Below are 26,963 nucleotides of genomic sequence, written 5' to 3' on the forward strand. Positions count from 1 at the left end.
TTTACTTTATCATGTATCTGTACGGTCGATGGCTCGATTGTAATCGTGTATTGTCTTCCCGCTGACAGGTTAGCACACAATAAAAGCTTTTCACTGTACCTTGGTACACGTGACAATCGCCTAAACTGATAAGCAGCCATCCTGGTGATGGAGAGTGGTATTGAATGGACAAAAAAAGCTGGAGTAACTCAGCAGGATTGAATAGGTTGTTTAGAGATTTCAGTCATGTATTGAAGGAACAGTATTTGCGAGTCAGCGTGGTGCGTGACCTAGAAACATAGAAAATAGGTGCGGGAGGATGCCATTTGGCCCCTCGAGCCTGCACCCCCATTTATTGTGATCATGGCTGATCATCCACCATCAGTAACCCGTGCCTGCCTTCTCATATCCCTTGATTCCGCTAGCTCCTAGCGCTCTATAACTTAAATTCATCCAGTGAATTGGCCTCTACTGCCTTCTGTGGCAGAGAAATCCACAAATTCACAACTCTGGGTGAGAAGTTTTTTTTCTCATCTCAGTTTTAGATGGCCCCCCCCTTTATTCTTAGACTGGCCCCTGGTTCTGGACTCCCCCAACATTGGGACCATTTTTCCTGCATCTAGCTTGTCCAGTCCTTTTATAATTTTATGCATTTCTATAAGATACCCTCTCATCCTTCCAGTGAATACAAGCCCACTTTTACCGATCTTTCCTCATATGACAGTCCCGCCATCCCGGGGATTATCCTCATGAACCTACGCTGCACTGCCTCAATATCAAGGGTGTCCTTCATCAAATTAGGAGACCAAAACTGCACACAATGCTCCAGATGTGGCCTCACCAAGGCCCTGTATAACTGCAGAAGAACCTCTTTACTCCTATACTTGGAGGGAATCCTGGAGATGCTGCCCCCCCCCCCCCCCCCTATGCATCTATTACTCTTGTCCTTGATGTTGCAGGCCATGGGTTTAAGGAAATGGGGTAACCTAAGAAGATAACTATTTAAAAGATAAAGTGCATAAGTAACTCAGCGGGTCGGGCCACATCTCTGGAGAACATGGATAGGTGATGTTTTGGATCGGGACTCTTAAGACTGCTTGTGATGGGGCTGGAATGGAGAAAGCCAGAGTGTAGCTCCACATATATTCCTTCCTTTAGCTTCACAACTCTTCAACCCTTTTGTTGCTCCCATCTGTTTTTTCGGCCCAACCTTGGTCCAACCATCTGCCTATCAAAATCCTCGCCTGTATCCACCTATTTGGTAGACACAAAATGCTGGAGAAACTTGGTGTGTGAGGCAGCATCTATGGAGAGAAGGAAATGGCGACGGTTCGGGTTGAGACCAATTCGTTCTCTCCATAGATGCTGCCTCACCTGCTGAGTTTCTCCAGCATTTTGAGTCAACTTTCGATTTTACCGGCATCTGCAGTTCTTAAACATGTTGTCCACCTGTTACTTGCCTGGCTCTGTCCTGCCCGTATAGACACAAAATGCTGGAGTAACCCAGCAGGTCAGGCAGCATCTCGGGAGAAAAAGGATGGGTGGTGTTTCGGGCCAGGACCCTGCCCCTCCTCTTCTCTAGCTTTCTTCCCCCCCCCCTCCACCACTGCAATCACTGAAGAATGCTCCTCACCTGAAACGACACCCCTCCATGTTCTCCAGAGATGCTGCATAGCTCACTGAGTTACTCCAGAATTTTGTCTTTCTAAATCAGCATATGCAATTCCTGTTTCTACAAGATAAGTCTGGTTCCAAACCCATTCCTTCGCCAGAGATGCTGCCTGTCCCACTGAGTTACTCCAGCTTTTTGTACCTATCTTCGATTTAAACCAGTATCTGCAGTTCCTTACACAATATATTTTCTGTGTTAGCACACAGCTAACAATGGCCTGTTTCCTTTATCATAGTTACCATGCACATCTTATTTGTTCCTTTATCATAGTTACCTTATTTGTTCCATACCTCTCTACTTCACCGTCTATATCTCTTTCTAGTCTGAAGAAGGGTCTCGACCTGAAACATCACCCATTCCTTTTCTCCAGATATGCACCTGTAAAATTGTAACTCGACTCTTTAGCATTGGTGCTCTGCACACTTTCCTTCAGTGCACTATACATTGGACTTTATTTAGAGCATTGTCATGTGGGAGGCTGCTGGTTATTACCTTTCACTATTTTTTGAGGTGTTGGTAATGATTCGCCTTAAATTTCATGTTATTTACTTTATCATGTATCTGTACGGTCGATGGCTCGATTGTAATCATGTATTGTCTTCCCGCTGACAGGTTAGCACACAATAAAAGCTTTTCACTGTACCTTGGTACACGTGACAATCGCCTAAACTGATAGGCAGCCATCCTGGTGAAGGAGAGTGGTATTGAATGGACAAAAAAAAGCTGGAGTAACTCAGCAGGATTGAATAGGTTGTTTAGAGATTTCAGTCATGTATTGAAGGAACAGTATTTGCGAGTCAGCGTGGTGCGTGACCTAGAAACATAGAAAATAGGTACGGGAGGAGGCCATTTGGCCCCTCGAGCCTGTACCGCCATTTATTGTGATCATGGCTGATCATCCACAATCAGTAACCCGTGCCTGCCTTCTCATATCCCTTGATTCCGCTAGCTCCTAGCGCTCTATAACTTAAATTCATCCAGTGAATTGGCCTCTACTGCCTTCTGTGGCAGAGAAATCCACAAATTCACAACTCTGGGTGAGAAGTTTTTTTTCTCATCTCAGTTTTAGATGGCCCCCCCTTTATTCTTAGACTGGCCCCTGGTTCTGGACTCCCCCAACATTGGGACCATTTTTCCTGCATCTAGCTTGTCCAGTCCTTTTATAATTCTATGCATTTCTTAAGATACCCTCTCATCCTTCCAGTGAATACAAGCCCACTCTTACCGATCTTTCCTCATATGACAGTCCCGCCATCCCGGGGATTATCCTCATGAACCTACACTGCACTGCCTCAATAGCAAGGATGTCCTTCATCAAATTAGGAGACCAAAACTGCACACAATGCTCCAGATGTGGTCTCACCAAGGCCCTGTATAACTGCAGAAGAACCTCTTTACTCCTATACTTGGAGGGAATCCTGGAGATGCTGCCCCCCCTATGCATCTATTACTCTTGTCCTTGATGTCCATGTCCATGGCTGAATATGCACCTGTAAAATGGGTCCATCCCACTGAGTTGCTCCAGCAGTTTGTGTCTACGATTTCAACCATCATCTGCAGTTCCTTCCCACACAATATATTTTCTCTGTCGGTAGAGATACAGCATGGAAATGGGTCCATGCCAACCATCGATCACCTGTTCACATAAGTTTTGTTACTCATCCTCTCCCTACATACGAGGGGTAATTTACAGAGACCAGTTAATCTACACATCTTAGAAATGTGTTGGCAAACCCATGTGATCATGGAGAACGTGCCAACTCCACACAGACAGCAAAGAAGGCCAAGATTGAACCCAGATCATCAAGATCACATGCCAGACATTGTCCTGCCCCCAAAGAGGGCACAGATTGCTGGAGTAAGTCAGCCGGTAAGGGCAACATGTCTGGGGGACATGGGTAGGTGACGTTTAGAGTCGGGACCCTTCTTCAGACTGCCACCATCACTTTTCCAGCTTGCCGCCACCCCCCCCCCCCCCCCCCCCCCACAACAATCAACCCCACTCACCCTGGCCACAAACTCTTCAAAGCACTTTCCTCTGAAAGACGACTCCGGACTGTCAAAGCTGCCACAGCCAGACATAAGAACAGCTTTTCCCCACGAGCAGTAGCTCTACTCAGCAGCCAAAAGTCTGTAGCCTCCTTGTGCTCTAGTATTTTATTTCATTCTTCACATGTTTAAATTATAACGTTTTATTTTTAATTGTCAACTGTATATCGTGTTGTTACTTGCGAGCAAAGCACCAAGGCAAATTCCTTGTATGTGTACATACTTGGCTAATGAAAAATTCATTCATGCATTCAGAAAGTCTCCTGACCCGAAACGTCACCTATTTCTTTCTCCAGAGATGCTGCCTGACCCGCTGAGTTACTCCAGCAGTTTGTGTCTAGCCCAGTATGCCATATAACAATTACAGCACGGAAACAGGCCATCTCGACCCTTCTAGTCCGTGCCGAACACGTATTCTCCCCTAGTCCCATATACCTGCGCTCAGACCATAACCCTCCATTCCTTTCCTGTCCATATAAACTATCCAATTTATTTTTAAATGATAAAATCGAAGCTGCCTCCACCACCTTCACTGGAAGCTCATTCTACACAGCCACCACTCTCTGAGTAAAGAGGTTCCCCCTCATGTTACCCCTAAACTTCTGTCCCTTAATTCTCAAGTCATGTCCCCTTGTTTGAATCTTCCCTACTCTCAGTGGGAAAAGCTTATCCACGTCAACTCTGTCTATCCCTCTCATTATTTTAAAGACCTCTATCAAGTCCCCCCTTAACCTTCTGCGCTCCAAAGAATAAAGCCCTAACTTGTTCAACCTTTCTCTGTAACTTAGTTGCTGAAACCCAGGCAACATTCTAGTAAATGCCAGCTTGGGTCAGCATGGACAAGGTGGACTGATTCTGTGACACTACAAAGAATGATATGACAAAGGTGCTGGAGAAACTCAGCGAGTGCAGCAGCATCTATGGAGCGAAGGAAATTTCCTTCGATTTTCCAGCATCTGCAGTTCCTTCTGAAACACAAAGAATGATATGTTGGCACTTTGGATTAAGGATTTGCAATGTGGAGGGCATGTGCCTGAGTGACAAGACATGGCTTGGCCCACTGACTGCACTGACTGTGCCCCACCGGAGGGGGCAGTGCGGTGCCGGCCTGGGGCCGGAACTCCCACTTCCGCTTCCTGCCGGCGTTGCTAGGTAGCAGAGGCCTAGAGGTCCATGTGGCAGCGCCGAGCCTGCGGACCCGTGAGTGTGGCTGCCCCGGGCGTGAGGGTGAGGGTGAGGATGGGGGTGAGTGTGGCTGCGCTGCCCCGGCGGCGTGAGGGTGAGGGTGGGGGTGAGTGCGGCTGCCCCGGCGGCGTGAGGGTGAGGGTGAGGGTGAGTGCGAGGGCGGAGTGGCATGTGGGGTGAGGGCGGAGGGGTGAAGAATTAGGAGGGGATGGATGGGGGGGCGGTGTTAATGGTGGTAAGGAGTGATTTTGGTGAGTGGGGGGGCGGTGTGGCATGTGGTGGTGTGGGGTTAAGGAGTGGTGAGGGTGGGGTGGCATTTGGTGGGGGGTGACCCTCCTCTATGATCTTTGGGGGTGACTGCCCCGCAAGGGTGAGGGTAGTGTGGCATGTGGTGGTGGTATGGAGGGGTTTTGGTGAGTGGGGGTCGGTGTGGTATGTGGTGGTGGGGGGGGGGGTAAGGAGTGGTGAAGGTGAGGGTGAGGTGGCATGTGGTGGGGGGGGGGGTGGTGATGGTACGGAGTGGTTTTGATGAGGAGTGGGGGCAGTGCTGCCCTGCAGGGTGAGGATGGCATGTGGGGGGGAGGGGGTGGTGGTGAGTGGGGGGTGGTGTGGCGGTGAGTGGGGGGTGGTGTGGCATGTGGTGGGGATGAGGAATGAGGATGGGAGGGGATGGGCGAAGAGTTGGAGGGTGGGGAGTTGGCATAAAAAGATTCTTTTGATCCTGACTTATTTTTAATATTGCAATGATTTTTCAACATGTAAAACTTGTTTTTTGTCATTGTGACGCTGCGGAAGGGAGCTCTTCACTCCTAGTACCCCCAAACCCGCTCTTCACTCCTCACCCCCACTCCTTACTCCCACTGCTCACCTCCCGACCCTCAACTGAAAACATTGAAACATAGAAATATAGGTGCAGGAGTAGGCCATTTGACCCTTCGAGCCAACACCACCAATCAATATGATCATGGCTGATCATCTAAAATCAGTACCCTGTTCCTTTCACCTCATATCCCTTGATTCCTTTAGCCCTAAGCAAAATCTAACTCTCTCTTGAAAGCGAGGGTGGGCTAGCATGTGGTGAGGGTGACGAATGAGGAGCGGAGGGGAGGGGATGGATGAGGAGTGGGAGGGTGGGGAGTTGGCGGTTGGTGTGGAATGAGGGGTTGAGGAGTGAGGCATTGGAAGGAGCGGGGGAGTGAAGTGTTGGGGAGGTGAGGAGTGGGGGGGGGGAGGGGAGGACTGAGTGGGTAAGGAGTGGGGTTGGTGGGAGGGTGGGGAATGGGGGGGTTGATGGGTGAGGTGCAGGGGGGTAGGTGGAGATGAGGAGGGGAGTTGGGAGGAGTGGAGGGTGAGTGGGTGAGGAGTGAGCGGTAGGGTGATGAGGGAGTGGGGTGAGGAGTGAGTGGGGGGTGAGGAGTGAGGAGAGGGCGGAGGGGTTGGGAATGAGTGAGGGATGATGAGTAGGGGTTGAGTGGGTGAGGAACAGGGTTGAGAAGGTTGGGGAGGTAAGGAGTGGTGTTGGGGAGGAGTGAGTGGGTAAGTGGGAGGGTGAGGAGTGATGAATGTGGGATAAGGAGTAGGGATTGGGAGTGAGTTGGAAGAGGTTGGGAGGAGTGAGGAGGGGGGTGAGGACTGAGGGGGAGGTGAGTGAGGCTGGTGAGGAGTAGGGAGTGAGTGAGGGGGTGAGGACGGGGTAAAAGTGAGGGTGAGTGGGGGGTGAGGTGTGAGGGTGAGTGGGGAGTTGAGGGTTGGCAGGTGAGCAGTGGGGGTGAGGAGTGAGGGGTGAGGAGTGAAGAGGTACTAGGGATGGGTGGTGGGAAGGTGAGGAGTGGGGGTTGGGGGATTGGGGGTGGTGAGGAATGGCTGGTGTGGGGTGTAAGGGGTGGGGATTGAAGAGTAGTTGGTGTGGGGTGAGGAGTGCTGGGTGAGGGGTGAGGGCTGTGAGGGATTGGACTGTGGGTGGGGGAGGGAGATTGGAAAGACGCCATTATGCTGGAAAACGTACTGCAAAGATTTACGAGGATAGTGCCAGGATTCAAGGATCTGAGCTATGGGGAGAATTTGGGCAGGCTAGGATTTTATTATTTAGTGTGCAGGATGCTGAGGGGTGACGTTATAGAGATGTATAAAATTATGAGGGGAATAGATAAGGAGAATGCAGTTTCTTTCCCAAGTTAGGGGAATCAAGAACTGCGATACGATACGATAGAACTTTATTTATCCCAGGAGGGAAATTGATCATATGTTTTAGGTGAGAAGAGAAAGATTTGAAAGGAACCCAAAAAGCAACTTTCTTTGCACAGAGGATGGTGCATATATGGAACGAGCTGGCAGTGGTAGGAGCGAGTACAGTTACAACATGTAGAAAATATTTGGACAGGTACATGGATAGGGAAGGACTGGAGAGATATGGGCTCGACGCAGGCATGTAGGCATAGCTCGCTTTAGCAACTTGGTTGGATGCTTGTTAATATTTAAAGGTAGTCAAATGTTGTAGCCATTGTAGCTAAGCCATTGTAGCTTCTGTTCTTTTTTAATCTTCACTCAGCGTGGAGTAGGGATCATTGAATAATGATCGAGTGAATAACAAGAGGAGTTGAGTAAAGGAGCAAAGAGGTCCTTCTGCAGTTGTACAGGGCCCTAGTGAGACCACACCTGGAGTATTGTGTGCAGTTTTGGTCTCCAAATTTGAGGAAGGACATTCTTGCTATTGAGGGAGTGCAGCGCAGGTTCACAAAGTTAATTCCCGGGATGACGGGACTGTCATATGCTGTGAGAATGGAGCGGCTGGGCTTGTATACCCTGGAATTTAGAAGGATGAGAGGGGATCTTATTGAAACATGTAAGATTATCAAGGGTTTGGGCACGCTAGAGGCAGGAAACATATTCCCGATGTTGGGGGAGTTCAGAACCAGGGGCCACAGTTTAAGAACCACCACTGTTTCACCACAGAGAGTGGTGAATCTCTGGAATTCTCTGCCACAAAAGGTAGTTGAGGCCAGTTCATTGACTATATTTAAGAGGGAGTTAGATGTGGCCCTTGTGGCTAAAGGGATCAGGGGGTATGGAGAGAAGGCTGGTACAGGATATTGAGTTGGATGATCAGCCATGATCATATTGAATGGCGGTGCAGGCTCGAAGGGCCGAATGGCCTACTCCTGCACCTATTTTCTATGTTTCTAATAAGGGGTAAGCCATTCAGAACGGAGATGAGGAAACACTTTTTCACACAGGGAGTTGTGAGTCTGTGGAATTCTCTGCCTCAGAGGGCGGTGGAGGACGGTTCTCTGGATGCTTTCAAGAGAGAGCTAGATAGGGCTCTTAAAGATAGGGGATATGGGAAGGCAGGAACGGAGTATTGATTGTGGATGATCAGCCATGATCACATTGAATGGCGGTGCTGGCTCAAAGGGTCGATTGGCCTACTCCTGCACTTATTGTCTATTGAAGAGTAAAATATGTTTAATTGTCATATGTACTGACAATGGAACTACAAAATTCTTATGCATCAGCATAATAGGTCTGTAAACGCAATCCATGCAGTGTAGAGATACAGCATGAAAACAGGCTCTTCAGCCCGCCATGTCCCACGATGATCACCGATTCACACTAGTTCTGTGTTATCCCACTTTCCCACTCCCTAGACGACAATTTACAGAGGCCAATTCACCTACAAACCCGCACGTCTATGAGATGTGGGAGGAAACCGGAGCACCTGGAGGAAACCCACACGGTCACACAGAGAACGTGCAAACTCCACACAGACTGCACCTGAAAACCCGGGTCTCTTGCGCTGTGATGCAGCAGCTCTACTAGCTGCGCCACTGTGCAGATAGTATACAATAAACAAAAATTCAATAAATTAATAAGTACAATGCTAGTTCACTTTCAGCGCATTGTACCGATTTATCATATTTATTGGCTCAGATCAGTTATCTGTGCACGTAGAAAAAAATCAAAGCTAGGCCATTTGGTTGGCATGGTATAGTACTACATTTAGTGGTGCATTTACTTACTGGGCTGTCACTATTATTTCGCAGTGAGCAATTGTAAATAGTAGCTTGACAGAAACAATTTACTTTTGACAGGTGGAGTTTTTAAAACAGCCAAAGATGTCATCTATTTTGTTGATGGAAGCTGCCAGGTGTCTGAGGAGGAGTCTGTGGCAGTTTTCAAAGTTACCGTTTGTTCGTCATTGCAGCTACAACGGGAAAATGTCCCCAGACGCAGCATCAGTCAAATTCCACTCGGCGGTTAAATCTGAGAAGGCATCAAAGTCAAATAAGAGCCACAAACCTGACTTCAGTAAGTCAGAACTGGATGTTAAAGGTAATGCAAAGAGATTAACTCAGTTCCCAGAGAGCTTCCAAGAGGCTGCTGCTGACAGAATGGTAAAGAGGCAAGGAATCAATCTCTCCACTGGAAATCATGCCACTTTTCCTCAGCGGTTTCCAAACATTTCCAAAGTTAAGAGTGCCCGGTCAAACTCAAAACCTCGCCAGAGCCACAGTGCAGAATTTCAGAACCTGAGAGACGACGATTTTATAAAACGAAAATTGCCAAAGAATTCTCAATCTTTTGTAAAGGAGGCTGGGTCAGAAATGTTATTTGGCATGGCGCCGTGCAGCCTGGCCCTTTCCCAATTACGCAGAAAGATTTTCCGGCTGTTTGTTAAGGAAAATCGAACTCCCAGACCTGAAATGCAGGGAATCTATCAGCGGGCCCAAGAGATCAGCGTGCCTGTACATCAGGTATTGAGAAAGGTGCTTGACAGGTTGTGTGAGGGGCGGGTTCACCAAGGCATTTGTCTTGAGGTGACGCCGCTAGACTACATGAACTTTGATCAATGCTGTTCAGCAGCTATCGACGTTACTGAACTTGAAGGCCACAACAAACCAGCATTGTGGCTGGCGTTGGAAGGAATCCAGGATCCAATGAATATGGGAGCTCTGCTTCGCTCCGCTTACTTCCTTGGAACTGATCTTGTCCTAGTAAGTCAGCCAAACAGGTAACTATTGCGGCTAAAAAAAACCAACACTAAATGCTGGTGTATTTCAGCCGGTCAGGCAGCATCTGTGGTGGGCAGACAGCCGATGTTTCAAATCTGATTCCTTCTTCAGGCTGATTGTAGTGGGGTGGGGTCATAAGGAATGGGAGTAGAATTAGGCCATTCGGCCCATCAAGTCAACTCCGCCATTCAATCATGGCTGATCTATCTCTCCCTCCTAACCCCATTCTCCCGCCTTCTCCCCATAACCTGGGGGAGGGGGAGATAGCTGGAAAAGGGGAGGGGAGGCAAAACTTGGCAAGTGATAAGTGGATACACGTAAAGGTGGGGGGCTTTAATGAGCAGATGGGTGGACAAAGACTTGAGATGAAGAGGAGACAAAAGGGTGTAAGATAAAGAGGGAAGTGCAGTGCTATGTGAAGCCAGAGGGTGGCATTGAAGGGAGAGTTTACTTTTGTTTATTGTCACGTGTACCGAGGTACAGTGATAGTCTCAACCCAAACCCGACGGTCTCAACCCTATTTGTTTTTCTCCAGAGATGCCGCCTGACCCGCTGAGTTACTCCAGCTTTTTGTGTCTGTCTCGTTCTAGGGTCCCTGTAAGGTTTTGTAGGTTCATTTGGTTAAGTGATGATTCAATGTAATACAAATACATATTGCATGAAACATGTTATGAAAATGTATATGGTAAAGTTGTAGTACATGCATGTGATCTTTTATCAATAGTGTTTTCGTCAAAGAAATGTTGAAAGCATGAAGCAGCTTGGTGACCTTGGAACATTCAAAACATTGCTCCTGTAACTAGAATCTTTTGTAACCGCTGTAGTTAACGTTACAAAAAATGATTTTCAAAAATAAATATTACTTAATCGTAGGATTGGGCATTTCAAAATAAAATGCTAATTTTTTAGTTATTTGCAAAATATTTGTCGTGAAAATCGTTTTGGAAATTCAATGCATACAGGCAGGCATCTCCGAACTAAAATACTCTGGGAGGTTCACCAATATTAACAGCAGGTGGCACTCAAGCTCTGTTTAATAAAGGTGAACGGCATTCTCTGCCTCCACATTTGAATAAGCCAGCCAAAAGATATTTAAGCATATTGCTAAAACTCGATAAATCAGTATAATCCCAGTGTCGGGTAATGTAGAGATGCTCAAATATTTTTTATTGCTGCAGTGAAGTCATGAAAGTTCCTTGTGATCAACAATCTACAAGTAACTTTAGTTTAATTTTCTTTTGATCCTGATTTATTTTTAATATTGCAATGATTTTTCAACATGTAAAACTTGTTTTTTGTCATCGCGACACTGCAGAAGGGAGCTCTTCACTGAAAACATTGAAACATAGAAATATAGGAGTAGGCCATTTGGTCAGCACTGCAATTCAATATGATCATGGCTGATCATCTAAAATCAGTATACCGTTCTGGCTTTTTCCCCATATCACTTGATTCCTTTAGCCCTAAGAGCTAGATCTAACTCTCTCTTGAAAACATCCAGTGAATTGGCCTCCACTGCCTGCTGTGGCAGAGAATTCCACAGATTCACAACTCTCTGGGTGAAGCCTTTTTTCCTCATCTCAGTCCTAAATGGCCAACCCCTTATTCTTAAATTGTGATCCCCGGTTCTGGACTCCCCCAACATCGGGAACATTTTTCCTGCATCTAGCCTGTCCAATCTTTTAAGAATTTTCTAAAATTTCTATAAGATAACCTCTCATCCTTCCAAATTCCAGTGAATACAAGCCCGGTCGACCCATTCTTTCATCATATGTCAGTCCCGCAATCCCGGGAATTAACCTGGTGAACCTATGTTGCACTCCCTCAATAGCAATAATGTCCTTCCTCAAAGCAGGAGACCAAAATTGCACACAATACTCCAGGTGCAGTCTCACTTGGGCCCTGTACAACTGCAGTAGGACCTCCTTGTCCTAAACTCAAATCCTCTTACAATGAAGGCCAACATGCCATTAGCTTTCTTCACTGCCTGCTGTACCTGCATGCTTACTTTCAGTGACTGATGTACAAGCACACCCAGGTCTGCTTGATTTTGTTTGTTTAATGGTATTTTTTACATATTTGATCTGTTATTATCTTGATATCTGTACAGTTTCTGTGTTGTACAAATTATTTCTTGACTTTACTGATTGTCAGGAGATCTGTCATTAAATAAGATCTTTACCAAGCAATTTTATGTGAAGGATAATAAGTATTTATTATGATAATTGTGCAATTGTGATTTGCATTTATAATACAGCCAGGACTGGTCTCCATAATATAACTCGTATTACTGGACATGCAATGTATAAAATGCATGCCCTTAAGAACTGGGTCAATCATTTTTTAATTCTTAAATTTATCCAATAATTGTTATCTAAGCGACAAAACTCAATAATAACTCTCATCGGATTCAGAAAGATGTGGTTTTAAGCTGTGCTCAGGACTTGACAACATCATATTGGACCTTTGCTGCATTGTAAATGGGCTTCTATAAATGGAGGTCAGGCAGATTTAAAAGCATCCTTGTCATTCTTCTGAGTCTCCAATGGTTCAACAGAGCGTTATTTGTCACGTATACAACTGCACAGTGAGATTCTTTTTTTCATATATCACGCATGCGGGCGCCGCCACTTTTGGCGGCGTTATTCAAAGTCCGGTCGGCCCGCACGCTCGATGTACTGGAGCAGTTCCCGCGAACCGACGTCCCTCTCCTCTCTTGAGCCTTGCATGTATCATTACATCCCTTGGGCAACCGCACTTAAACATTAACTAGTCATTTGCCTCAGTAATGTTTGTGCAAATTTCTGGTGCACAAATACCAACTCAAAATGTAGACACTAGGAACTGCAGCTGCTGGTTTACAAAGAAGAGTCTGAAGAAGGGTCTCAGCTCAAAACGTTGCCTACCCCTCCTTCAGAGATGCCGTCTGATCTGCTGAGTCACTCCAGCATTACCTGAAATATTTTGTTGACATTGAAGCAATTTTTTGGGCGAGACTTTTCTTAAGACCGAAGACCCGAAACGCCATCTATTCCTTTTCTCCAGAGATTCTGCCTGACCTGCTGAGTTACTCCAGCCTTTTGTGTCTGTCTTTGGTTTAAACCAGCATCTGCAGTTCCTTCCTACACAATGAGTAGATGTAGCTGTTTATAGTAGTGGTTAATGCTTGAAGAGATAGAGGATTTCTGTTCATTAACATTCACTTTGCACTGTCTTCCAGTTGCCCTCTCACACCGACTGTGAGCAAAGCCAGCGCTGGAGTTGCAGAAGTTATGCCTGTTTATTCAACACTTAGCTTGCCCCAAGTTCTAAAGGTAACAACAATTCTGCTGTGCTGTGATTTTTTTTTTTTTCAGGAGTGTTTTTTGAAATAATTTTGTGACTTTGCTTAATTCATGTATCTTAACCACAGGCAAAAGCTGATGAAGGGTGGAAGATAATCGGAACTGTTGGAAACTATGCAGAAGCCACCCATGTACCTGTCATCCCTTGTGCTGAGTTCCAGTGGGATAGACCAACCATACTCGTTCTAGGTAGTGTGGAATGCTGTGTGTAAATGATGGGCAGTGGTATTGAACCTTTCAAAACAAAAGTTGGTAAAATATTTGATAGTTTGAATCTGCATAAAACTGCTGAAATAATGTCCCAATCTGCAAAGATTTACTCAGGAGTAAAGCTTTTATTTAAAGATTAGGGCGCAGCGGTAGAGTTGCTGCTTTACAGCGCCAGAGACCCTGGTTCGATCCTGACTACGGGTGCTTGTCTGTACGGAGTTCGTACGTTCTCCCCGTGACCTACGTGGGTTTTCTCCGGGCTCGCCGGTTTCCTTCAACACTCCAAAAACGTACAGGTGTGTAGGTTAATTGGCTGGGTATAATTATAAATTGTCCAGTGTAAGTGTGCGGGGATCGCTGGTTGGCGTGGACTCGGTGGGATAAAGGGCTGACTGTACCTCGAAACTAAACTAATAACACAGTAAAAAGAATCCTTGTTCATGATTTAATGAACAAATAATATCTTTTCAGTAGTCTTCGCCTTTCCGTGTCCATCTTGTTACAAATGTTGACCTCGCTGTCATCGTCCGTCCTGAAAAAGACGCAAGCTTCCGGCGACAATCAGTGGGAGCCATCACTTGTCGCAGTAGATGATGGTGGCAGCAGAATTAGCTCGGGATACTTCCAGTTTCCAGCCCCACGACGTGGACGCTTCTGCTATGGGGCCTTTTCAATAGTGATCAACTGTTACAAAAATGCTGGATTGCATTTTAATTCAATAATTGTGTTTAACAGTGTAATTAACTGGTTTTGAAAGAAACATTTTTTCCCCTGCCCAAGTAACTCAATCACAAAATCTAAAATTGACACTTCAGTTCAACACTGAAGAAGTGCTAAATGATTGGCGTTGTCTTTCAGAGAGGGCATTGAATCAAGAGCTCGCCCACGATGTTGTCAGGGATGGCTTCCTCTCCCCACTCCCTCCTTCCCCCCACCTCCTTTACACAGAAAGCAGGGGAGTTCTATGATATTTATTTCTTCACCAATAGCACAAAATAGATTATCTGCCTATTTATCTTTTGGGTGGCCTTGTATGTCTAATTTAGCTGAACTTCCGTACAACACTAATTATACTCTGATTGAGTTGTTTTCAGTTTTAGAGATACAGCTTTAAATTTTGATAGTTTAGTTAGGTTTAGAAATACAGTGCAGAAACAGGCCCTTTGCCCCATGGAATCTGCGCCGACCAGCGATCCCCGCACACTATCCCACACACTGGGGACAATTCACAATTATTACCAAAGCCAATTAACCTACAAACCTGTACATCTTTGGAGTGTGGGAGGAAACCTGGAGAAAACCCATGCAGTCTAGATTAGATTAGATTAGATTAGATTTGTTTTATTGTCATTCAGACCTTTCGGTCTGAACGAAATTTTGTTTCCCTGCAGTCATACATATAATTTAAAAAATGGCAAAAACACACAATCAACACAAATTTAACATCCACCACAGTGAGTTCACCAAACACCTCCTCACTGTGGTGGAAGGCAAAATCTTAGAGTCTCTGTCTCTGTCTCTTCCCTCTTTGTTCTCCCTCCCTCTCCCTCTCCCTTTGTTCTCCCTCAGTCACAGGGAGAATGTACAAACTCTGTACAGACAGCACCCGTAGTCAGGATCGAACCCAGGTTTCTGGTGCTGTAAGGCAACAACTCTACCGCTGCGCCACCGTGCTGCACACTGATAGTGTAACTAACCTATGACTGTGAAGTGATTTGAGTTATCCGAAGGATGTTATTTTGATGTCCCTGTGTCTTTAGTAAGTTTAAAAAAAATGAAGACAGATAATTAACCTGATGAGGAAAAGGAATTCTATTCTGCGGCATTCATAGAAACATAGAAATTAGGTGCAGGAGTAGGCCATTCGGCCCTTCGAGCCTGCACCGCCATTCTGCTTCTCAGCGGCAAACTCGGCACAATCTTTGTGTCAATGTTGCAACTCGCATCAACTGAGGAGTGTAATTACAGCTCTGGAATCAGATTACAGTTAAAAACAGGCCCAGCACGGTGGCGCAGCGGTAGAGTTGCTGCCTTACAGCGCTAAGGACCCGGGTTCGATCCTGGCTACGAGTTCCTCTCTATACGGAGTTTGTACGTTCTCCCCGTGACCTGAGTGGGTTTTCTCAGAGTACTTCGGTTTCCTCCCACATTCCAAGATGTACAGGTTTGTAGTTTAATTGGCTGGGTATAAATGTAAAAATTGTCCCTCGTGTAGGATAGTGTTAATGTGCGGGGATCGCTGGTCGGTGCGGACTCGATGGGCCCAAGGGCCTGTTTCTATCCGATATCTCTAAACTAAACTAAAAGCTAGTCCTCCGATTTGTCTACATTTGGTCCAAAACCCTAAATAACCTTTCTTATCCATGTTCCTGTCCAAATGTTTTATAAATGCCTCAACTACATCTAGATCCTTGAACATCATACTGGCTGCAGAATGAACATAGAAAACTACAGCAAAAGAATGGGCCTTTGGTCCACATGGTGGTGCTGAACATGATACCAACTTAAACTAGTCTCCTGTGCCTGCAAGTGATCCACATCTCTCCATTCCCTGCATATCTACATGTCTATCCCAAACCCTCTTAGATGCCACCATTCTATCTGCTCCATCAAAATTTCAGAGCAGGTCTCTGGACCACCTGTGAACGTTGGGGTTACAGTGACAATTTTAGTTACATTTGGCTAATGATTTAGTCGCTAAGAGTGAAGACAGTTTCAAATGCACACAATTTTTGGCAAGAGACCCGTGCATTGGTCAGACTTAAGTTGGGATTTGCCAACTATTTCCATGTCGTCATGGAACCATCCTTAGGGTCTATTTCCATAGTTGCAGCAGTTCATCTCAAAAACACTTGGACAGGTACGTGGATAGTCAATAATGCTTTATTTGTCACACATGCAACTGCACCGTGCAATTCATTTGGCAAATATTACAATGCTGGCTCCGGCATAATTGCCGCCATTATTCAAAGTCCAGTTGGCCCACACGCTGAATGTACTGGAGGAGTGGTAAAGGCTTAGAGGGATATGGGCCAAATGCAGGCAAATGGGACTAGCTTAGATGGGGCACCTTGGTCGATATGGGCAAGGTGGGCCGAAGGACCTGTTTCTGTGTTGTATAGCCCTGATTCTATGACAACTATTTTTTTTTCTCTGCTTCGTCTCCAGGAAACGAAGGTTTTGGCCTCTCTGATGATGTTGGCAGCCTTTGCCACACGATGCTGACAATACCAGCGGGTAGAGACTTACAGCCTGGTATTGAATCCTTGAACGTGTCTGTGGCTGCAGGTAATTGTTAGTTAAATAATTGCACACCAATTTAGGCAGTTGCTTTCAGTGTAATCCTTTTTTCCATCTTGGTCAGAAACAACAATTGCGCTCATTGAAGACCAAACATTCTGAAGAATTAATAGTCTGCCTTTGGGCATAAACCACATTGAATAATTTTCAGAGGAATTCTCAGCTTTGCCAAATGCACTCTGTGAAAAGTGTACGTTGTAGTTTAATTCAGAATTAATACATAAGCCACTCTTTGCTGATGTGCACTTCATATTAGAGGCATGACATTAATTTCTCCAATGATTTGACTGACAAATGTTGGGTTACTTATGTCTTGCAGTGCTTTGGGAACTGCAATTTCTTTGCAGTATTCTGGAATTAAATATTTTATATATGTAATTGTGTGGTTTGTTGTGAATAATAAAAAGGAATTGGCGTATTCCGGAACAGCAACTAAGAGAGATGATTTGTATTTGTGAAAAATACGGAGCAGGTTAGCATAATCGGATGTGTAGATTAACTGGGTAATCTGATTTTCGGGATTAGCTGTCTATGGCAATGTCTTAATAACTCTTGCCTCTCATAATGAAAATATTGATTAACATGGAGCTCAAAAATGGTTTCGCTCTCTGTGCGAATAGTGTATTAGTTTTGCCTTGCAGTGGAATGGAGCAAGCACAGTTTTAACCAAAAAGCATCTGGCAGAAACTAACGGGATCAAATGCCCTTCATAACCCCCCTCCCTTCTGATAGACACAAAATGCTGGAGTAACTCAGCGGGTCAGGCAGCATCTCTGGAGAAAAATGGATAGGTGATGTTTCAGGTTGGGACCGTTCAGGCTGATTGTAGTGGGGGGGGGGGGGGGGGGGGGGGGGGAAAATGAAAGTGAGTAAAAAATGATGGACAATTGGGGCCGACTTTTAATGGGGGGGTAGGTGACCTAAAATTAGAGAGCTACCCAGGCGGAATATGAGGTGCTGCTCATAGAGACATCGACATAGGAAATAGGTGCAGGAGGAGGCCATTCGGCCCTTCGAGCCTGCACCGTCATTCACTGTGATCATGGCTGATCATCCACAATCAGTGGATCAGTGCGGCTTCACTCTGGCTATGGAGGGGGGCCGGGACGGAAAGGTCAGAGCGGGAATGGGGACTTAAGACGGCAAACGTCCGGGTTCCCCCCCCCCCCCCCCCCCCCGCCCTTCCTCCACATAAAAGTTGGTAAACTAGTTTGCCCAGCTTCACAGTTTACCACGATGTGTCCATCTCGCGATCACACCGTCTCTAACCAACAATGGGGCTATCAGGGAACCTCCTTACCTGAGGTGGTTTAAGAAAGAACTGCAGATGCTGGAAAAATCGAAGATGGACAAAAATGCTGGAGAACACAGTGGGTGAGACAGCATCTATGGAGCGAAGGAATAGGTGACGTTTCGGGTCGACCCGAAACGTCACCTATTCCTTCGCTCCATAGATGCTGTCTCACCCACTGAGTTTCTCCAGCATTTTTGTCTACCATAGCATATCTTACACTCATTTCGCTCCTTAGATGCTGCCTCACCCGCTGAGTTTCTCCAGCATTTTTTGTGTCGACCTTCCATACCTGAGGTCGTCTGTTGTCGGACCCCGATTGCTCAGGTTTTTTCTTCTCGCTTCCTGTTCCCGCCCCCTCCACCCCCACTCACACGCCAATCAGTCTGGTCCCGACCTAAAAGTCTCCTATCCATTTTCTCCAGAGATACTGCCAGGCCCGCTGAGGTTACTCCAGTGGCGGGACTGTCATATGCTGAGAGAATGGAGCAGCTGGGCTTGTACACTCTGGAGTTTAGAAGTTGAGGGGGGGATTTCATTGAAACATATAAGATTGTTAAGGGTTTGGACATGCTAGAGGCAGGAAACATGTTCCCGATGTTGGGGGAGTCCAGAACCAGGGGCCACAGTTTAAGAATAAGGAGTAAGCCATTTAGAACGGAGACGAGGAAACACTTTTTCTCACAGAGAGTGGTGAGTCTGTGGAATTCTCTACCTCAGAGGGCGGTGGAGGCCGGTTCTCTGGATGCTTTCAAGAGAGAGCTAGATAGGTCTCTTAAAAATAGCGGAGTGAGGGGATATGGGGAGAAGGCAGGAACGGGGTACTGATTGGGGATGATCAGCCATGATCACATTGAATGGCGGTGCTGGCTCGAAGGGCCGAATGGCCTACTCCTGCACCTATTGTCTATTGTCTATTGTCCAGTATTTTGGTGTCTATCTTTGGTATAAGCCAGCATCTGCAGTTCATTTCTATAACATTATTCCTTCTGCCTTCTAATAGTTTCAGTACAGGATCAGCTCGAAACAACTGGCTCAGGGCAGCATTTGAAGGAAAATTGCTCATGGTTTGACCTTGTTCTTTTTCTGTCTGGGTCCAATATTTCTTGCACTCAATCGACAGTAATCCTGCGGTTCAATTTGTGTCTCTCCTTCCTGTAGGCTCTAATTCAGCCCACTTTATATCAATCACTGAAGAAAGACACAAAATGCAGGAGTAACTCAGCGGTTCAGGCAGAATCTCCGGAGAAAAGGAATAGGTGACATGGCTGGTTGAGACCTTTCCTCGGACTGAGAGTCAGGGTGGATGGAAACTAGAGTTAAGAAGAGGCTCAGAACAAATCAGAGCCGGCACCGATGACTCGGGAAAGGCGTGGCCTACAGTGGTTGGCTGTGGACGAAGTTATAACGAAGGATAATTGATTGAAAGATACAGCCTGGAAACATGCCCTGCGACACCCCCCCCCCCCCCCCCCCCCCCCGATCCCCATTCACCATTCACCACCAATCACCCGTCCTCACTAATTCTATGTTCGCCCACTTTTGCGTCCACTCCTACACGCCAGTGGCAATCTACATTGGCCAATTAACGTACAAACCCGCACGTCTTTGAGCTGTGGGAGGAAAGCGGAGCCCTACCAGAGGAAACCCGCGCAGTCACAGTGAGAACGTGCAGACTTCACACAGACAGCGCCCGAAGTCAGGATCGAACCCGGGTCTCTGCCGCTGTGAAGCAGCAGCTCTACCCGTTGCTACTGTGTGGTGATGGTCAGCGATCATAGAGATGGCAACTTCCTTTTCTGTTTCAGGAAAATGATCAGAGCATATCTTCCATGTTTAAGAAAGAACTGCAGATGCTGTAAAAATCCAAAGGTAGACAAAAATGCTAGAGAAATTCAGCGGGTGAGGCAGCATCTATGGAGCGAAGGAATAGGTGACGTTTCGGGTCGAGACCCTTCAGGGTCTCGACCAGAAACGCCACCTATACCTTCACTCCGTAGATGCTGTCTCACCCACTGAGTTTCTCCAGCATTTTGGTCTACCATATTGTCTACCATAGCATATGTTACACTCATTTCTCAAAAGTGGGTTGTGTGTTTGAGTGAAGTTATTAGTGTTTGGTGGGAATTTTGGAAACGACAAATTGGTGGAATTGGTCACCTTGTGATCTGTAGATTGAGGAAGAGCTTCAACCACATCCTTACTAAAAGAAATGGGTTTAACAGGAAAGATGAGAAGATTTAGTTTATTTTAGTTTGGAGATACAGCGAGGAAACAGACCCTTCGGCCCACCGAGTCCATGTCGACCAGTGATCCTCGTACACTTACTCTATCCTGCACGCACTCGGGACATTTTATAATTTTACAGAGCCAATTAGAGTACAATCCAGCACGTCTTTGGATTCTGGGGGGAAGCCAGAGCACCTGGAGAAAACCCACACAAGTCACAGGGGAGAACGTACAAGCTCTGTATGGACAGCACCCGTAGTCAGGATTGAACCCGGGTCTCTGGCGCTGTGAGGCAGCAGCTCTACCGCTGTGCCACCGTGCACCACAAGATTCTTCTATCCCATTTTCAATTAGTTTGGATATACAGTGTGGAAGAGGCCCTTTGGCCCACCGAGCCGGAGCCAACCTGCGATCAGTTTATTTCATGTGATTTGATTCTTCATTTTACCTTCTGCAGGGATTCTCTTACATTGCACATCCAGCAAGAGGATGAAAGGATGAAAGGCTCTCTGTGTTCATCTCTCCCTACTATATTGAAGTGATGTACGGTGGAAGTGGCTCAGTGGCTGTGTATAAATGATCCCTGCTTGAACTCATTGTTTCATTGCTGTGGACATTTGCCCTATTAAAAGTTTTGATTCTGTATAAACGACACGATGGATAAAGCATTAATACCGCGGGCATTTTATTAATGGTGTGCAATGTAAATATTAATTTTATGAATGTGATCGTCTGGACAGTTGACGGGAACGGAGGGGGGAACCTGGCGGGGGGGTGCCTGTGGCTACGTGCGGCGGCAGGCCCGCTGTGAGCAGAAGATAAGACTGTTGGATTAATTTTTTGTTACTTTGCGTCAGAAACGTGGCGACTCTTTGTGTACTGCCTAGGTGAGGTCTGCTGTACGACTTTACCTGGTTGAACGCAAAACAAAGAATTTCACTCTACATCGGCACATGTGACAATAAAGTGTAATTGAATTGAATGAATGAATAAGTTTATTGGCCAAGTATTCACATACAAGGAATTTGCCTTGGTGCTCTGCCCGCAAGTGACAACATGACATACAGTGACAGTTAGGAACAACACAGAAAACATTAAACATTAATAATAAAATATTATCGATTAAACATGTGAATTAAATAAAATACCAGGCCAAAAGGAGACTACAGATTTTTGTTTATTGAGCAGAGCTACGACTCGTGGGAAAAAAGCTGTTTTTATGTCTGGCTGTGGCAGCTTTGACAGTCCGGAGTGGCCTTCCAGAGGGAAGTGATTCAAAGAGTTTGTGGCCAGAGTGAGAGGGGTCAGAGATGATCTTACCGGCTGGTTTCCTGGCCCTTGCAGTGTACAGTTTGTCAATGAAGGGAAGGTTTTGATGGGAATTGAATCGTTAAATCATTGAAGTTTGTCGTTTTACTCTGCCAGCTGAAGTATTTTCATCTGAAACTCATCTGCACATTGTTGGGTAAGTTTTATATACACTGTATTCATTTGTGATCTGACTGCAAATATTTACCATGGTAAAGTGATTTAGAACTTGTAAAAATCACAATGAAAGTATTGACATTATTCTTTAAAGTATTTGCACTTTATTAAACATTCAGTCTGAAGTAAGGCACCGACCTGAAACTTCACCTATCCATGTTCTCCAGTGATGCTGCTTGGCCCACTGAGTTACTCCAGTACTTTGCATCCTTTTGTGTAAACCAGCATCTGCAGTTCCTTGTTTCTGCAATCAGCCTGATTATTTTGTGGATGTAATGACTGAGTCACCTCCTCATTCAGCTTCATCCGGCCCTGTCAATGGATTCTTCCAAGGTAGACACAAAATGCTGGAGTAACTCAGCGGTTCAGGCAGCATCTCTGGAGAGAAGGAACGGGTGACGTTTCAGGTCGAGACCCTTCTTCAGACAACCAGCATCTGCAGCTCCTTCTTACACAATAGATTCTTCCATTTATTTTTCTCTTATTTATGTATTTACTCTCCTCTGAATCCTGCAATGTATGTAGAACACTTGCTTAGTTTGTTTGGAGATACAGCGCGGAAACAGGCCCTTCGGCCCACCAAATCCTCGTGACCTGCGATCACCGCACACTAACACTATCCAACACACACTAGGGACAATTTACAATGAAACCAAGCCTATTATCCTACAAACTTGTATGTCTTTGAAGTGTGGGAGGAAATCAAACCCGGAGCAAACCACACAGGTTACAGGGAGAACATACAAACTGTACAGACAGCACCCGTAGTCAGGATTGAACGCGGGTCACTGGCGGTGTAAGGCAGTAGCTCTACCCCTGTGCCACCGTGCCGCCCTGAAACGTATTGTACTTATTATTTTAAGATTTCATAATCTTTTCTGTAAATAAAATATTTAAAATCAGTCTTGCTTATTTTAGGGATGCATCAGCATTCTGGATAGCAACGAGCCTGAACGTCTATTGGCACATTAACTGGAGATGTGACTACAGTTCATTGCAGAACATTTTCAGGGCCTGAAAGGTATTTAGTTTCCTACATCACAGAAAATATATTCCATGTAATTAGTGAAAGTAAAACATATTGTGGAAAACGGCTCATTTTACACCAGTTTTTACGTGTACATATTGACTTCCTTCCTTTCCTTCCTTTCCAAATTTTAACATTACATCCCAACTTCTATACATTGAGTATAGTAGTTGGGATGTAATGTTAAAATTGTACAAGGCATTGGTGAGGCCAATTCTGGAGTATGGTGTACAATTTTGGTCGCCTAATTATAGGAAGGATGTCAACAAAATAGAGAGAGTACAGAGGAGATTTACTAGAATGTTGCCTGGGTTTCAGCAACTAAGTTACAGAGAAAGGTTGAACAAGTTAGGGTTTTATTCTTTGGAGCGCAGAAGGTTAAGGAGGGACTTGATAGAGGTCTTTAAAATGATGAGAGGGATAGACAGAGTTGACGTGGATAAGCTTTTCCCACTGAGAGTAGGGAAGATTCAAACAAGGGGACATGACTTGAGAATTAAGGGACAGAAGTTTAGGGGTAACATGAGGGGGAACTTCTTTACTCAGAGAGTGGTGGCTGTGTGGAATGAGCTTCCAGTGAAGGTGGTGGAGGCAGGTTAGTTTTTATCATTTAAAAATAAATTGGATAGTTATATGGACGGGAAAGGAATGGAGGGTTATGGTCTGAGCGCAGGTATATGGGACTAGGGGAGAATACGTGTTCGGCACGAACTAGAAGGATCGAGATGGCTTGTTTCCGTGCTGTAATTGTTATATGGTTATATGGTACGGTAATTTTCACTCGGGTTCGATCCCGATCACGGGTGCTGTCTGTACGTTCTCCCTGTGATCTGCGTGGGTTTTCTCCGAGATCTTCGGTTTTCTCCCACATTCCAAATCCGTACAGGTTTGTAGGCTAATTGGCTTGGTAAATGTAAAAATTGTCCCTAGTGGGTGTAGGTAAGTGTTAATGTGTGGGGATCGCTGGTTGGCACAGACCCGGTGGGCCGAAGGGCCTGTTTCCGTGCAGTATTTCTCTAAACTTAAGAATAAAGAGGTAGAAGATTAGACGTTTTTTGCCTTGCTCATGGAACAAAACCACACAAAGCTGTTCCCCATACAATATATTCATATCTTATATAATAGTCTTCTTTGAAGCATGTTGTCGGAATGCCTCCAATGGTCAAACTATACAATTTCTACCAGGACAACTTTATCAACTTAAGTGGGAACTTCTAAACAAAATTGTGACATGGTATAAACTCAAAATTTGAATTTTCTCCAAAGGCTGTAAGGTCGCAACTCTACTGCTGCGCCACCATGCCACCCTTAATAAGACATCTCTCTAAATCTTTCTACATGTTGAAACATTTACATAGAAAGTTAAATAAACATAACATTGGCTGCGACTGGCAACATTCAGTTACAACTGAGCAGCAAAGGAAGACTTCTAGCCGTTTATATATATTGTGTATATTTGATTCCAAATTTACTTTGCGAGACCAATAGGCTTATTTTTGTGTCGGAAGGAACTGCAGATGCTGGTTTAAACTGAAGGTAGACACAAAAAGCTGGAGTAACTCAGCGGGTCAGGCAGTATCTCTGGAGAGAAGGAATAGGTGACGTTTCAGGTCGAGACCCTTCTTCAGACAGAGTCAGGGGAAAGGGAAACAAGAGATATACACGGTGATGTGGAGAGATAGAGAACAAATGAATGAAAGATATGCAAAAAAGTGACGATGATAAGCTATTGTTAGCAGTGGGCTAAGTGCAAACGAGTTACAATGAGACTCAACAAGACAACTTTGAAGCTGCCTTATTTTTGCGGTTGGCGTACGTCTCGATGGCAGTGGTGGTGTCTGCTTGTTTCGTAAATCAATGGATGAAGCTGGAATGAAGCAGTGATATTCCACTTGATTTATTGACTAGCTTCGTAAGCCAGTCCAGTTGACATACAGCAAGTTTCCCCATCCATTTCCACTGACTGCTGATTTTTCTCTGTCAGTCCCACACGTTTCACCATAACTAAAAATGTAAAATGTTTACATTCATTATAGCCATGTGGATAATATAGTGATAGCAATATTTAGTGACCCCCTTTAGCTGTTTGAAGCACTTTACTATTAGAGTCATAGAGTCATGGAGTGATACAGTGTGGAAACAGGCCTTTCAGCCCAACTTGCCCACACTGACCAACAATGTCCCAGCTACACTCGTCCCACCTGCCTGCGCTTGGTCCATATCCCTCCAAACCTGTCCTATCCATGTACCTGTCTAACTGTTTCTTAAACGTTGGGATTGTCCCAGCCTCAACTACCTCCTCTGGCAGCTTGTTCCATACACCCACCACCCTGTGTGTGAAAAGGTTACCCCTCAGATTCCTATTAAATCTTTTCCCCTTCACCTTGAACCTATAATAATAATAATAATAAATTTTATTTAATGGGCGCCTTTCAGACATCTCAAGGACACCTTACATAGTAATCGGAATAAAAACATATAATCGGAATAGAACAGGTAAAAAATACATCACAGAGACACAAATTAAAAACAGAATTCAATCCAAAAACAGAAAATCAAAAACACAGTGTGAAGAGAGAGCAGCGGCAGCCAAAGCGCGCCAGCGTCCACTCTCTCTTCAGAAGCTTACGAAGCTAGTCAATAAATCAAGTGGAATATCACTGCTTCATTCCAGCTTCATCCATTGATTTACGAAACAAGCAGACACCACCACTGCCATCGAGACGTACGCCAATCGCAAAAATAAGGCAGCTTCAACCTATGTCCTCTGGTCCACAATTCCCCTACTCTGGGCAAGAGAGTTTGTGCATCTACCCGATCTATTCCTCTCATGATTTTGTACACATCTATAAGATCACCCCTCACCCTTCTGCGCTCCAAGGAATAGAGACCCAGCCTACTCAACATCTCCCTATAGCTCGCACCCTCTAGTCCTGGCAACATCCTCGTAAATCTTTTCTGAACCCTTTCAAGTTGGCAATATCTTTCCTATAACCCAGAACTGAACACAATATTCTAAATGCGGTCGCACCAACGTCTTAGATCCCTCTGCTCTACAACACTCCCCAGAGGCCTACCATTTACGGTGTAGATCCTGCCCATGTTAGATGTCCCAAAATACACCTCACACTTCTCTGAATTGAATTCAATTCAATCAACCATTCCTCAGTCCACCTGGCCAATCGATCCAGATCCTGCTGCAATCTTCCATCTTCACTATCGGCAAAACCACTCACTTTTGTATCATCAACAAACTTGCTAATCTTGCCCTGTATGTTCTCATCCAAATCATTGGTGTAGATGACAAACAGTAACGGGCCCAGCACCGAACCCTGAGGCACACCACTAGTCACAGGCCTACAGTATCTATTGACAGAGTTATGAAGTCATAGAGTCACTGCAGGCACAGAAATAGGCCCTTTGGCCAAACTCATCCATACCGGCCAAGATGCCCCATCTACACTAGCCCCATCTGCCTGCATTTAGCCTACATCCCTCGAAACCTTTCCGATCCATGTATCTATCCAAGTGCCTTTTAAATGCAGTTATAGTACCTGTCTCAAATACCTCCTCTGGCAGCTCCATCCATATACCCACCACCCTCTGAGTGAAAACCTTGCTCCTCAGGTTCCTAATAGATCTTATCACCGTTCACCTTAAACCTGTGCCTTCTGGTTTCTGATTCCTCTGTCCTAGATACAAGATGAGGATAGTCTACGGGATAAAAGACTAGAGGCGCAGTTGTAGAGTTGCTGTCTTACAGCGCCAGAGACCCGGGTTTGATCCTGTCTACGGGTGCTCTTTGTATGGAGTTTCGTTCTCCCCGTGAGCTGTGTGGGTTTTGTCCGGGTGCTCCGGTTTCCTCCCACACTCCAAAGACGTGCAGGTTTGTAGATAAATTGGCTTTGGGAAAAATTGTAAAATATCCTTTGTGTGTAGGATAGTGCCGGTGTGGTGCTGGTCGCCGCGGACTTGGTGGGCCAATGGGCCGGTTTCTGCACTCTATCTCTAAATTAAGCTAAGACTTGGTGCATTCACCCTATTTAATATACCTCCATTAGATCACCCCTCAGCATCTTGTGCTCCAAGGAATAAAGTCCTAGCCTGCCCAATCTCTCCCTATAGTACAGGCCCTCGAGTCCCAGCAACACACTCAGAAATCTTCTCAGCAGCCTTTCCAATT

At 45.5% G+C, this 26,963-nt stretch overlaps 1 protein-coding gene across 7 annotated transcripts; it reads left to right on the plus strand.

Moving 5' to 3' along the window:
• The first annotated feature begins 4,826 nt into the window (after positions 1-4,826).
• Positions 4,827-20,920, plus strand: mrm1 (mitochondrial rRNA methyltransferase 1). Of its 7 annotated transcripts, XM_033046240.1 has the most exons (7): positions 4,845-4,927; positions 4,985-5,020; positions 8,974-9,893; positions 13,115-13,208; positions 13,307-13,427; positions 16,617-16,736; positions 20,726-20,920. In XM_033046240.1, the coding sequence occupies exons 1-7, from the start codon at positions 4,874-4,876 to the stop codon at positions 20,767-20,769; spliced, it is 1,389 nt and encodes a 462-aa protein (XP_032902131.1). In that variant the 5' UTR covers positions 4,845-4,873; the 3' UTR covers positions 20,770-20,920. The 7 variants fall into 7 exon arrangements, with proteins under 7 accessions (XP_032902136.1, XP_032902131.1, XP_032902133.1 ...); XM_033046245.1 differs by lacking the exon at positions 4,985-5,020 and having other exon boundaries at positions 4,827-4,900; XM_033046242.1 differs by lacking the exon at positions 4,985-5,020 and having other exon boundaries at positions 4,845-4,933.
• The last annotated feature ends 6,043 nt before the right edge of the window (positions 20,921-26,963 follow it).

The sequence above is a fragment of the Amblyraja radiata genome, chromosome 28 (genome assembly GCF_010909765.2).
Source record: "Amblyraja radiata isolate CabotCenter1 chromosome 28, sAmbRad1.1.pri, whole genome shotgun sequence".
Classification (NCBI taxonomy): Eukaryota; Metazoa; Chordata; class Chondrichthyes; order Rajiformes; family Rajidae; genus Amblyraja; species Amblyraja radiata.

Bases quoted from the DNA above. Each gene is read 5' to 3' on its own strand.
- mrm1 (XM_033046240.1), top strand. From the start codon at position 4,874: ATGTGGCAGCGCCGAGCCTGCGGACCCGTGAGTGTGGCTGCCCCGGGC. The intron at 9,894-13,114 runs GTAACTATTGCG...ACTGTCTTCCAG, and splicing joins CTAGTAAGTCAGCCAAACAG to TTGCCCTCTCACACCGACTG. The intron at 13,209-13,306 runs GTAACAACAATT...TCTTAACCACAG, and splicing joins GCTTGCCCCAAGTTCTAAAG to GCAAAAGCTGATGAAGGGTG.